Below are 14,401 nucleotides of genomic sequence, written 5' to 3'. Positions count from 1 at the left end.
TATGCATACACCAACACAACTATAAACTCCAGGAAGCAGAGACTTGTCTTCTTGCTGTTGCTCCTTAAAGCACCATACACACTGAAGGTGCTATGCAGTATTACTACTGTTGTTGTTGTTATGTGCCTTCAAGTCGATTACGACTTATGGCGACCCTATGAATCAGTGACCTCCAAGAGCATCTGTCATGCACCACCCTGTTCAGATCTTGTAAGTTCAGGTCTGTGGCTTTATGGAATCAACTACTACTATTACAAATAGTAATAATAAATTAGAAGAGTCCTTATGTAAGGTAAAGTAACAGACAGCATCCATCACAGAATACTGCATGCAAAATTTGTATCTTTTTTAAAAAGTTGTAGAATAATAATGTCGTTGGTGAATGATTTGTGTTATATTAAAGGAAAAAAAGGGGGGGGGAAGAGCGACCGTCGACCGGCATAGAGTTAAAGCAATAGAGCTTCGATATCCTCCCAATGCTAGAGGAAGGAGCAACTGGAGTTGGAGGGACATTGAATGATGACGGCAACTTCCTGTTGGCAGACCGACCCACAAGGTGTGTGCGCGCGCGCGTGTCTGTGTTTCTTCCACCCGCTGGGGGTGGAGAAAGGGGCTGGACGTCTGAGATCACATCCCTCTTCCACTCCCTCCCACCCCGATTCTCCAAGAAGAAAAGGGGCAGGATCGTTAAGAGATCCCCGAAGTCGGGCAGTGGGTGAGTGGGCTTCTCCCGGGGGCAAAAGATGGGAAGCAGAAGCTGGATCCGGGAAAGGGACCGACGAATAAACTCTGCTGGGGTTGGGGTGGCGGTGAAGATCCGCACTCCATTTATCCACGTTAGATAGGCAGGTTGCAGCCTGGCAGGATTGCTGCCCCAGCCCCCCCGCTCCCATGTCAGCTTGCAGAGGGGTTTCTAGGGCTGGCACAACCAGCTGTCATTGAGACAATGGGAGATCGGGGTCTTTGAGCCATAAAGGTTGGAACTGGCAGGGGTTGGTGCCAATGAGGGGTGGGGGGGCAACGAGGGCTCATTTTGTCTTCTCTCCCCATTCCCCCTCACCGCCTTTCAAAAAATCTCCCTTCACTCTGCCAGTGAGTGTGCCTTATCCGGTGCCTCTCCTTCTTTCTTTAACGCTCTTGCAGTTCTTGATGTCGAATATTTCCATGAAACTGGCACAATGGGCAGCGGGGATTGGGATGCTGGGGCCGCCTTCCTCTCCCAAATGCAGCGCATGATTATGTTATTATTAGTTGCATTTCTAGTCTGCCCTTCCCTCGAGAAACGCAGGGTGGCAAGCATAGCTCACTTACATGTACACTTTATCCTCACAACAACCCTGTGAGGTAGATTAGGTAAGATAGTGGCTGGCCCAAGGTCATCCAATGAGCTTTCCAGCCAAGCAGGGATTTGATCCCAGGTCCAAGTCCAACCCGCTAGCCATCTCTCTCCTTCCCCATTTTTCTATCAGTTCCCCCCCTTTCTCTTCCTGTTGTGCTTCTTCCCTCTGTGATCTGACCATAACTGTGGCAGCTCTCCAGAGATCTTCTCAGGGTGCAGGCAAAGCCACTGAACGCAGACTAGTTACCACTTCAAGCCTCCGCTTTTGTATTCACATTCGGCATGAGGTTTGATGGGTAGAATGATTTGCATTTCTTAAGGTATAAACTAGGATCCTAGGCCAACTTCCTAGACTGATGTGTGTCTGTTTCTTCCAGTATGGGACAGTAAGGGTGGTAGTAGCTACTTTGGATAAATTACAACACGATCCTACATATGTAGGGTCAGAAGCCCCTCTGAGTACAATGGGACTTACTCTCATGTAACTTGGTATAAGATTTATTACTTATTTATTAGATTCTGCCCCACCTTTCCTCCCAGCAGGAGCCCAGGGCAGCCTTAAGGCTGCACATTGTAGCCTTAATCTGAAGTAGGGCTTCTTAACTTGTCCATGGACTACTGGATGGGCTTCAGGGGATCCGTGAACTCAGTGCAAAAATGTAAAAATTTCCAATGCAATAAAATACATTTTATTTATTTATGGGGGTCCATAGCTTTCATCAGATTCAAAAAGAAGTCCGTTGATCCAAAAAAGGTTAAGAACCACTGATGGAGTAAAGGGATCTGATCTTGTGTGAGCATCCTATGTTGAGTAGGGGTCTGAACTACCTTCCAGGTTCCTTTTGTGATTCTGTAAAAACGTTCATTGTGCCTACCCCCCCCCCGGCCTTATGAATTCTGCTTCCCCTTTCATTTATTGGGAGCGACCAAGCCTCAGTGATAGAACTCAGGTTTTGCGTTGACAGAGTCCCAAGGTTAGTCTCCTGCATCTTCTAGTGCAGCTTTTCCCAACCTGGGGCCCTCCAGACGTTTTGGACTACAATTCTCATCAGCCTTGGCCAGCACGGCCATGCATCTGCTTGGGAAGGCTCTTCTGGTGAAATGGATAGCAGGACTGGGATATACCTCACCAATGGTCCCAGAATAAGCTTAGCAATCATGGATTAAGAGGTCCTCTTATGCGACAGTAACCACTGAATAACTTCTTCATACAGTGCCTAGTTTAATGATGGAATTCGCTCCCACAAGTTGTAGCAATGGCCACCAACGTGCCTACTTTTAAAAGAGCCAGGACACTCAGGTTCCAATCTGTGCTCAGCCATTAAGCTCACAGTGACTTGGCCCAGGCATTCTGTTCTAACTGAGCCTACATTACAGGGTTGTTGTGATAAATGGGGGCGATGGACCCATGCACATCACTTTTTAGGCAAAGGGATATAAATATGACCTCTTTAATTAAATGAATGTTTATAGTTATATAAAAGTTTATATGTAGATGGTGTTCACGTCTAGTTTAGAACAATGAGTACTTTGTCCTAAAAAGAAACAGGGAATTGTCTGTCAGAAACACTGGATGATCTTATATAAATGACTTTATATGCAAACTTTGTGTTAGGTGCACATTTTAATAAAACGTATAATTATTTTGAATTATGGTGGTTGAGGGAGGTGTTGAATTTATTTAACAGTTAAGGGGCAGCCAGAAAGCAAATGGACATATGGAGCTGTCTTCTGTCAAGTCAGACCATTAGCTAATCTAGCCAAGTATTGTCGACACTGATTGGTGGTGGTTCTCCAGGCTCTTGGGCACCTGCTAAGTGATCCTTTTTCAACTGGAGATTCAAGGGACTGAGCCTGGGAGAACTACTACCAGCCACTCAGCTGTTGCCCCTTCCAAGGAACAAAGAGCTGTAATGGATTTACATGTTGTTTGCAGGGGTTGGGGAGCTGCAATGGAAGAGTGGGGCGTCCTAGGTGAGCGGCAGAAGGAGCTCTACAGGGATGTCGTGCAGGAGAATTACGGGAACGTCATGTCGTTGGGTAAGTAAGTCAGGAGCCAGATCTCCTTTGAGCACTCCTTGAGTTTTGCAATGTCATCCGTGGGTGAGGAAGGTGCCTAGGCTCAGTCTGATGCTACGTCTAAAGGGCTGGTGCAGCTTAACTGCTCCTAGTGCTGCAAATGCACCCAGGGCTGGTGCCAGGCATGATTGGGTCCTTAGGCGGCAGCCTGCTGTAAACCAACCCCCCTACAGGCAGCGTGGGGCTAATATGCCCACCCGCACATCCCACCTACCTCTCCCATCCCTGTGAATGATGTGCACGCTATGCATGCATGCCTCCTACCAACCAAGATGGGGGGCGTCAGCCCCTTAGGGAAGCCCCCACCGCCATCTTGGTGATGGTAGGCATGTGTGCACAGTGCACATGTCATTCACAGGACAGGAGAGGTAGGTAGGGTGTGCGTGTGGGTTTATTGAAGCCCACGCTAACTGTATGGGGGGTGCCTGGGAGCTCCCTCTCTGCAATCTGTGGCAGGGTCAAGAGTGTTTCCCTCCCACTCTAAGGAGGGGCCCTTTAGGGGCCGCTCTGGGTCACAGGGCCCTTGGGCAGGGCTTAACCTCTGGTGCCGGCCCTGAATGTACCAACCCTTTTTCTGTGGTGCAACTTCCCTTTTTCTTTGCTTTTAAAAAAATAATTTCTGTTCCATGGACCAGTAAACTGGATCTATTTATCCAAAGTTCTGCACATGTGGCTTTTCTTTTGGGCCATTCAGGGAAAATGCAATAAAGACCTCTTGGGAAATGGTGGTGGTAATCTGGTCTACACGTGCAGTGGAATGAGGTGGTAGAATGAATGTATCACTTCCTGTTGCAAGGGGGTGGGGGAATTGCATTTCTGAATGCTTCTTTATGAAACGACACAAAATCCTCAACTCCCCATAAACAGGAAACTTAACACACAGGGAACAAACTGGGCAAGAGGAACCTGCATCCCTTGCATGCCATATGTGTCTACGGCCTTGTTTTTCAACTTGCAATGTATTTATTTCTATGCAAGGTGTTCAGGAATGGCACTCCTTCCCACATACATTCCAAAATGGTATAGTCCATGCTACCAGATCACAATTCTACAATTTTGTTCTGCGAGACCAGACTTTATGACAAGGAGTTTTAATAACAGAAATTCTAATTGTTCTATTATTCTCGTCACCACTCTTTGAGTGTTCAGGGCATTTAGCATATATAATCAGTATTCCTTACAGCTGTAAGGCCTGCGTCACTCCCTCTAATTGCAAACTCAGTGGGTTGAGTGCCAGCAAAATAGGGTCAAAATAGAAGCATGAGGGAGGTATTGATAGGTTGGAGGAAATCCCGAGGTTTGCAGAAATTCAATTAAGGGGGAAAAAACTAAGAGGGAAATTGCCCAAAACAGCACAAAGAAGACAGAGCATCCCAATAGTCATGGAACGTTGAATGTCAATTAGAAAAGGAAAATGGGAAATGGAAGGGGAGAACATGGCTGGCTGACAGGAACCCTAAACAGGAGCACTCCTGCTAGGAGGTGAGGATATACTGCAATATTTTGTTGCAGGTCCTACTGGTAGTTAATAATAATAATAATAATAAATTTAATTTATGTGTCGCCTATCTGGCCAGTGGCCACTCTAGGCGACGTACATACAATAAATATAGCAAAATACAATACAAAAATACAGTGTAATAGTATAAATTATAAAACAAACAATACATAATAGGAGGCATGTAAACAAAAAATATTAAGCCTCCCCAGAAATCCCAAAAGCCTGTTGAAAGAGCCAGGTCTTTAAGGCCTTGCGGAACATATTCAGGGAAGAGATGTGCCGAAGATCTTGTGGGAGGGAGTTCTGCCGCTGCAGATTGGGAGGGGGGAATTCTGAGACAGAGAATGGTGTTATTTGTATTATTTTAAATTGTTTTTTAGTATTTTAAGTGCCTGTTTCATGGTTTTAATGTTGTGTATAGTTTAATTGTATCTTAATTGTATATTTTTGTATGTTTTTAACTACATGTAGTTTATTTGTAAGCCGCCCTGAGTTCCAGTTTGGAAAAAGGGCGGGGTAAAAATAAAGTTTCATTCATTCTTTCAATGGCTTGCTGAAACCTTGCAGTGCATTCATGACAGCCATGAAATTTGAACTAAAAGACTCCCTGGCTTGCTGTTTATATTCATGTGGCACAATCCTGTGTGTACTTACTCTGAAGGAAGCTCCAGTGAGTTCAATGGGACTTTACTCCCAAGTATCCCAAGATTGCTTGTGATTGCAGTCTTAGCTACTATACATTTTATTTTGTTTTATATCCCACCTTTCTTCCAAGAAGCTCATGTGGTGTCCATGCTTCTCCTCTTTCCATTTTATGATCACAACAACCCTGTGAAGTAGATTAGAGAGAGAGAGAGAGAGAGAGAGAGAGAGAGGCCCAAAGTTACCTAATGAGCTAATGGCTGAGTGGGAATTTGAACCTCGATCTCCCCAACGATTAGTAATGTGTGCCTTGTAATATGCTGTTTCATCTTTGCTAGTAAAACGGAGAATAATAATAGTAATGTTTTACAAGTTGGAAATGTAAGATTTGCTCACCATCATCCCTACCCTGAATTTTTTTTTTTTACAGACTCCAAGGCCACAGGAGGTTGAAAGCAGAAAGCAAGCTAGTCAAAGTAAAACAAAATATTTTTTTTGCTTATTAAAAAGAGAGAGCTTCCCTTTGGGGGTGGGATAATGGTTTATCCCAGGGGTTCCCAAACTGTGCTCCATGAGTGTCATTCATGTGGTCTGTGGTGTGTCTGTGAAGAGCATTGAGAGCAGCGGCTGAATGTCAGGCGCAGCACGTTAAATATTCATATAGATTTTTAATTGCATTTTTATTGCTGTTTTTCTTATATTGGATTTTGTTACTTATTATTGTATTTTATATTGCATTCTGTGGAATTCAAATTGTAATGCAATAAAATGCAATATGAGAAAGCAATAAAAATGCAATTAAAAACCATACAGCATCTAGCACAATGCATTACAGTTGCTTCAGTCGGCAGAAAAATCATTAAGTGGTCCGCCCAAGACCCTCAGCAATTTTCGCGGGTCCTGTGGGGGAAAGAAATTGGGAACGATTGATCTATGCATTTTCTGCATCCTGTTTCAGACAAGTGGGTCATTTGAGATGCTTGGAGGAGACCAACAGGATTTCAGTTTAAGATTTCACAGTCTGGGTTTTTTCCTTCTTCTCTCCTTGTAGGATTCCCTGTCGTGAAACCCGCTATGATCTCCTGGATGGAGCAAAGGGACGAACCGCGAGTCCTGAACCAGGAATTGGACCGAGGGCCAGAGGAAAGGGAAAGCACAAGAGATGCCCACACAGGTGAGGGAGTAGCAAAAGCATCACGGAGCAGAGAGAGCCGGGCTAGAATTGGCCAACAAAGCCTCTGGGGACATGCTCAGCTCTGGCTGATATCATGCTGTGCCAGCAGGAATCCCAGTGCTGGAGTGAGGCCCTCCCTCACTTTTGTGTAAATGATTCAGATTTGGGAGCAGCATCAGAACACTCAGATTTTGCCTAACATCTGATCTGCTCCTTTCTGAGTTTAGATGGCCACACAGATGAGGAAGCAGGGCAGAGTGGCAGAGCATCTGCTTTGCATGCAGAAGGTCCCAGTGCAGTCCCTGGCATCTCCAGGTAGGGCTGGGATAGACCTCTGCCTGAAACCCTGGAGAGCTGCTGCATGACCAGGGGTGGGGAACCTCAGGCCCAGAAGCTAGATGTGGCCCTCCAAGCCTCTCAGTCTGGCCCTCAGAACTCTGTCCAGGTGACACCTCTACCCAGGCCACATCTCTCACTGGCTATGTGTTTTCGTCTGGCCAAAATGTGTCCTTGAACTCTGTTCTTGCCTCTTGCTTGTCTGGATGGAGGATAGTTGTGCGAGTGGGTGTAAAAACCAGCCTACTGTACAAAAGTAAAATTTACATTCATTGATCTGCCCACTCTTATCTCTTGCCCTGCCCACCCACTGGCCCGTGGCCCAAATGTGGCTCTCGAGCTGAAAAATGTTCCCCTCCCCTGGTGTAAATGGTACTGAACTAGATGGACCAGCGGTCCTCCTAAATACAAGGCAGCTCCTATGTTCCCTGATTGGCATGGTGGTGCATGGAGCAGGGCCATTTTCAGTGATGATGCCACAGTTGGGGAAGACACTCCACCCACTCGAGGCCTTGCCTAGCAGAAGCTGTCTCTCATTTTAGTTCAGACTAAAATGATTATTGTTGTTACTTTTTTGTATCTGCCATTCCCCACAGAGCTCAGGGCGGCTAACACATAGGTTACTGGCCCATGTTCCAAGGTCCTTGCATTAATTTACCAGTGCCTTAACGACTTGGGTCTAGGATATATTAAGGACCACCTGATCTTTTATATCCCAGCCCGATCACTGAGATCTGCTGAGGAGTCTCTGTTGGTAGTCTCCTATGGCTCAGGTGCACAACTTGTAACGACTAGAAGCTGTCCATTCCTTGTAGTGGGCCTCAGTCTGTGGAACTCCATCCCAGCTGAGATCAGACAGGCATCCTCCTTGTCGAACTTCAGGCACATAACTAAAACTTTCTTGTTGCAGCAGGCATTTTAAGGTAATGTTTGGTTTTATTTTATTTTTCTATTGTTTATTTTAGGTACAGCTTTTTTTTTTGTACATCGTTTAGGAATGTAAATGATTAAGTGGTATATAAATGTTTTAAATAAATACATACAACATTAAATCAAGCTTAAAACCATCACATAAAATATAGCATAAAAATTAAAAAACATAAAACCACCAGCGATTTGGTTACACCAATGAAGTCACTCTTGCTGTGTCCCAAAGCCTTGCACAGGTCCTGAGTTGATACCTGGATGAAAATAATGTGGGGGACCACTGGGCATTCCATAAATAATTTTACCAGTTCATCAAGTCTGTTTTGTAGGTTGCTATATATCACTATTACTGCTGCTGGTGCTCATTTATTTTAGTTTATCATAGGGCTTTTCAGCTGATGGCACTTTGCAGTATGCCAGCTGATTCCCAGTACCATTGGTTGAAAAGCAGTTTTTAACAGCTTCATAATGTGTGCGTCAAACTTTGTTTTATTGTACATTTTCTTAAACTGCCTGTTTGGTTGCTCACCACTTTAACCTTAGGAAAAAGTGGCTTACAAGGCTGGAGTTGGCACATGGAGTTCCTGGGTGCTTCCCTGGGCCCCAGCACCCTGCACGGCTCATTGGTAACATATGTCTTGAGGCCCACCTTTATTTTATTTTTTCTGTCCTGGTGTTTCAAGCAGCGCCTAGCTTTCATTTTAACTTCCCACAATGCCCTGATGTAGTGTTGCTGCAGGGCATTGTGGGAAACTAAAAAGGTGTCCTTTAGCAACCCGGTACCACTTGAAGAACTATTGGCAGTTAAGTGTGCTATTGCCCCCCAATAGATGAGCGGTCCTCCAGAGGGTAACTTGGCCCAAGACACCTTCAACTCTGGAGCTGGCCCTGGTAATTTATAATTCTAAAAACAAATAAATCCGTAAAATAAATCTCTTCCTTCCTCAAATGTTGAATGAAAATGAAAATAGAGGTCTCTTCTCTAAAGTATACTCAATGTTAACTATGCCTAATTGTTAAAAGACAGGTCTTTTTGAAGTTAACAACTAGGACCTGAGAGACCAGGGGTCGATTCCCTGCTTTGCCATGAAGCTCACTGGGTGACCTTGGGCCAGTCACTGCCTCTCAGCCTAACCTACCTTGCAGGGTTGTTGTGGGGGTTAAATGAGGAGGGGAGAGAATCATGTACACCCCCTTGAGCTCCTTGGAGAAAAGGTGGGATATAAATGCAATAAATAAATAATAATAAATAATTTGTTCATTTATTTACCACGCCCTTAGAGCAGGTGTGGGTAACCCTTGGTCCTCCAGTTGTTGTTGAATTATAACTTCCATCAGCCCCAGTAAGCATGGCCAATGACCAGGGATGTTGGGAGCTGTAGGGCCAATCCCTGGTCTAGACTTGCATCCAGTCGCAATCTAACTCCTGTAGGATTACATAGGATATGTAGGTTACACATAGTTTAAAAAATGTAAATGTACTGCCTTCAAGTCAATTCCGACTTATGGTGACCCTATTGATAGGGTTTTCATGAGACTGAGAGGCAGTGACTGTCCAGGGTCACCCAGTGACCTTCATGGCTGTGTGGGGATTTGAACCCTGGTCTCCCAGGTCATAGTCCAACACCTTAACCACTACACCACACTGGCTCTCTACATAGTTAATAGTGTGATAATTAATTTAATTTAATTTATATTTGAACCTTTGTTGTTTGTTTTACATGTCTATACTTTTTGGCCAGTAGTGATGTAAAGCAGATTAAAAAATAAACAAAAATGCTAGTAATAATAATAATAAAAAATTACAAATCTTCACACCTTAATTCTCTTTTCTTGACTATCTCTTTGTGCCTTGCCAGATGATGGGACAACCAGCGAGAATGAGGAATGGGAAGAGGAAGATGAGCTGGAAACCCAGGTTGCGCCTGATGACCCTGACTCTGAGGATCCCCCCGTAGTCACCTCCCCAGTCCTGGACTGGGAAGAGGCCTGTGAAGCCCTGCAGGGTGGCAGCAAAGATGTCAGCAACACCAAGGCTAGAGGGGGGAAATCCACCCGAAGGGGGCGCCCCTGGGGTAGCCGTCGCTGTCGCCTAAGCTACCGCCGTGTGTCTGCCACTCCCACAAGATTCTTTGACTGCACTGACTGTGGGAAGAGCTTCACGCTGAGCTCGCACCTGATCCGGCACCAGCGAGTACACACAGGGGAGAGACCGTTTGGGTGCCGGTCATGCACCAAGAGCTTCTCTCAGCGGTCAGACCTGATGCGCCATGAACGCACGCACACGGGTGTCAAGCTCTACCGCTGCACCCAGTGCAACAAATCCTTCTCTGAGAGCTCCCACCTCATCCGTCACCAGATCATCCACTCGGGCGAGAAACCTTACAAGTGTAACATTTGTGGCAAGCGCTATGGTGACAGCTCCTACCTCACAGTGCACCAGCGGGCCCACACGGGCGCCCGCCCTTACCGCTGCGCCCGCTGCGGAAAGAGTTTTGGCCGGTCCTCCACTCTCATTCGCCACCAGCGTGTACATGGTGACCCTGCGCCAGCCCCTGGGGATAAGCCGCGCCCTCGAGGCATCTGGACAGCATTCGCCTGCCTGCCGAGTGATGGGGATAGGGACTCTGAGCACATCCTGCCACCTCCGAGAACACCAGCATTGCCTGGGCCATCTCTCACGCCACCCATGCTGCCCCTGCCGCCTTCATCTCGGATTGACCCACGCTCCATGAGGATTATGGGGTGGCAGTGGGGCGTGGAGTAAGAGGCAGAAGTGTGGTCAGTAGGAGGGGCAATGACACTGGCAGCAACTGCTTGCTCAAAAGCAATTGAATAATGCACGTGACTATGGGATTTGATTGCTGAGAGGACATTGATCTTTAGGAAGAAAGAACTGGGGACGGGTAATTCATTGCTAGGGAGGGAAACGGTTGCCAAGGTGACCAAATAACTTGTGATGTTATAATTAAGAGTTTATTGACCACTAGACAAAAAGGTTGACTGGGGGCTCTGTGCTGGAAGCAATTAATTGCTGTGGGAGAAATGGGTTAAGGAATAGGAGGGCAGATAATCGTAATACTTTGGTTACCAGAGCTAATTCCATTCCTAGGATGGAACAGCACATAGGAATGGTATACTGGGGCAATGCATCAGTTACCAGGGCAACAGAGCTGGGTTGTTTGGTTACCATGGGTGATTAGTTGCTAAGAAAAGGTAAATTGGATGCCAGTGTGATTCAGGGAGTTATAATTCGATTGCTCAGGCAATGACTGAGAAAAAAAAGTAATTAGTTAGCAAAGAAGTCAGCTTTTTGTTCGGTTACTGGGGTCAGCTGTTCTGATAAAGAAGGGTAGAGATCATGGGATGGGTTGCTTAACCCTATTAGCTGATAAGGAAAGGAATCTTGAGTTGGTATCCAGATAATTAAGATAGTGGAGGTCTAAGTAAATCTCTGGCTGTCAGAAGGGAATGGTAAACATTGGTCATGTAAGTGACCAGTTTTCATGGTAGCAAAAGAATGATGGTTGGATTGATGGTGAATAGAATGGGAGATTGACTCCCATCTTTGCATGGCTACTCAGGGAAGGACAGCACATGAACAGCAGCTGGTTAAAGGAGAAGTTCAGTGGCTTCACAGTTGTGTTAGTGAAAACTTCAGTGCTTGTTTATTGGGTGGGCCGTGAGAAAAGTATTTTCACAAGGGAGGGTTGTCAGATTTGAAAGCCAGGTATTGGCTACAAAATATGTGGATTAGTATTACACAATCTCATTTAGGCCAAGTTCTCACATAGGCGACACCTGTGTCTGGGCTATACTACTTTCATCTGCACGTGGGGGTTCACGTAAAGCCCTCTTCAGACTGGTCTTCCATGTGTTTACACAGTGAAGAGGGGGTGGGGTCACACTTGCTTACCGGCCCTACTCCTGACATTTTGGGCACTGCCAACCTCTCCCACCCCAACATAATGCTGAACACATGGAGGATCCATCTGAGAGGGCTAGGAACACATGGAGCTGCTTTATATTGAATCAGACCTCTGGTTCGTCAGTATTGCAGACACTGACTGGCAGTGGCTCTCTAAGGCAGAGGTGGATAATCTTTTTCTGCCCAAGGGGCACCTTCCCTTCTGGACATCCTTCTGGGGACCACGTACCAGTGATGGGTGGGACCAGAGGCAAAAGGGGGCAGAGCAATCAGTATACACGTAACATTTACACAGTAGGCTAATTTCTACACATGCTCATGCACCCCTCCCAAGAGTTCAAGGACACATTCCAGCCAGGCAAAAACATACGAGGAGGAAGTGAAGGAAAGCTAGTGAGGGGTGTGGCCAAGGAAAAAGCGGGTGGCTGGGGAGAGTTCTGAGGCCCAGAGAGAGAGAGAGACCTGGAGGGCCACATTTGGCCCAGGCGCCAGAGGTTCTTCACTCTAGCATTTCAGACGGGTCTTTCCCAGCTCTGTCTGGAGGAACTGAACTGAATTCTTTTCCATACATAATTTCTTCCACATGTGAGGGAGAAAGGTTATAGACTACCTTGCAAGGTTCCTAGTTGTGTACAGATTGCATGCACATAGACCTGCATGTGCATAGAGCTGGCAGGATGGGACCAAAGGGAAAGAGCCAACTTCCTGGATTTTGAAGCTGATCTTAGATGTCAGGGAGGAAGTTTCTAGCTTAGCCCTATTCCTGCAATGCTAGGTTTTTGGGGTTTTTTGCATGGATTTGCTTTTGGGGGGTGATGGAATGGAGGTACATTCAATTCAGGTGAGTCCACAATTTCAGTCAAATACGGTACAATCCAGAGACAGGTTGACCACCTCAGTGACACCTAGGCCTTAACTGGGAGAGTGAGGGGACTGAGTTCTTGGATTATGGGGTTCTCCTGTTTGCCAGCGGTGATGGGATTAACACCGGAAGGGGCAGAAGATTGCTAGTGATGGAGCTAGGCTGCTTTTGTTTCTCGGAGACAGATGGCATTGAGAGTGGGTTACCAGGTACAGTTGATTACCTGGGGGAAAATGGCATCTTGTTTCCTTGGGAAGTGGGGTGGAGGAGGGTGGGGTAAGGTTAGTTGCTAGGGGGTGTAAAGGACATAAAATGCCAGGGGGGACAGTTGGTTGCTAGGAAGTGGGGAAACTGGCAACTTGGGTGCTTTTAGAATTTTTGGTTGCTATGCAGCCAGGGACTGACCACTTAGTTACTAGGCCTGGTTGCTTAAGAGGGAGATTTGTAGTTTGGTTACCGAGGCAATTGGTTGCTAGGAGACAGCAGGTAGTGGAGGTGTGAGGAAACTGGCGGGTTTGGGTTGCTATCTTAGTTGTATCCGTGTCTCTCCTCCCCCCCCCCCCCATTCAGGCATCCCAACAATCTGCCCTTGCTAAGATGTCCCCAGCCCTTTTCATTCAATCCGATAGATACCTGTCAGTGGATGGGCTGTTTCCGGTAGTTCTTTCAGGCCTTGGTTCTCTGGTCCATCTCCAACTTCCTGCTTGGACTTCTGGGAGAGGAGAAGGGTTTGAATGAGAGAGGCCACTCAGAATGTAAAAGAGGATGACTTCAGGAGATACTGCACAAAGGGCATGGCAGAGGAGAAGAGACACCTGAAAATATGTATTGGGGCGGGTTAAGTAACCTGTTGTCATTGCTAGATTGGGGCTTTGCTCCTGGGAAGTAAGGAGGTTTTTGATGGCAAAAATGGAGACCCCAACCAAGAGGCAAAGGCAACCAATTTGTGGAAGGAGATAGATAAAATGTATACATTGGGGCTGGAACCCAAGTTGTTATTAAGTCAGCTTTCCTTCACTGATAAATTTTTATGCCTGTTTCGGAGGAAGGTTTTTTGGGAAGTTCTCAGTACTTATAAGATAACAACTTGTATTTATTGGCCCTTTGATCTTTGCCTTCCCCATTCTTCCATATTTGTATCCTAGAGCACTCTCATTTAGATTCTGAATTTGTTATAGGCGGGGGGCCTTTTATTAAAAAAAAGGATTATAATACAAAGATGATGTCTGTAAAAAGCTCTTGAGGGGACTCTGTGGTGCAATGCAAAATATTTACTATCAAAAATAAAATTATGATTTTTTAAAAAATCACTAATAAGGACCAAGTCTCCATTCTGGGCTTTCATGAGTCATGCCATAATCAGGGTAGGGAACCTGTGGCCCTCTAGAGCAAGGGTGAGGAATCTGGGACTCTCCAGATGCTGTTGGAGTCCAACTCCCATCAGCCCTGGCCATTGTGTTTGGGGCTGATGGGAGTTAGAGTCCAGCAACATGGAGGCCCACAGGTTCCCCATGCCTGTATTAGGATCTAGTGGCCTTCAGTGGTGGGTAACCTGTGGTCCACCAGATGTTGTTGCACTGTCAGGCATCCCCAGGTCCCTCTTAGCTTCGCTT

The 14,401-nt window shown here is 46.1% G+C and overlaps 1 protein-coding gene across 4 annotated transcripts; it reads left to right on the top strand.

Annotated features, from left to right (window-relative positions):
* Positions 1–485: 485 nt before the first annotated feature.
* LOC133366032 (zinc finger protein 135-like) lies at positions 486–14,055 on the top strand. 4 transcript variants are annotated; one of them, XM_061588666.1, is made up of 5 exons: positions 486–556; positions 3,276–3,379; positions 5,992–6,037; positions 6,613–6,735; positions 9,858–14,055. In XM_061588666.1, exons 2-5 carry the CDS (start codon positions 3,341–3,343, stop codon positions 10,763–10,765), a joined length of 1,116 nt encoding a protein of 371 aa, XP_061444650.1. In that variant the 5' UTR covers positions 486–556; positions 3,276–3,340; the 3' UTR covers positions 10,766–14,055. The 4 variants fall into 4 exon arrangements, with proteins under 4 accessions (XP_061444650.1, XP_061444648.1, XP_061444649.1 ...); XM_061588665.1 differs by lacking the exon at positions 486–556 and adding an exon at positions 581–715; XM_061588664.1 differs by lacking the exon at positions 5,992–6,037 and having other exon boundaries at positions 492–556.
* Positions 14,056–14,401: the final 346 nt, after the last annotated feature.

Source organism: Rhineura floridana, chromosome 11 (genome assembly GCF_030035675.1).
Source record: "Rhineura floridana isolate rRhiFlo1 chromosome 11, rRhiFlo1.hap2, whole genome shotgun sequence".
NCBI classification, from domain to species: Eukaryota; Metazoa; Chordata; class Lepidosauria; order Squamata; family Rhineuridae; genus Rhineura; species Rhineura floridana.
This window is presented reverse-complemented; position numbering and strand designations above follow the sequence as displayed.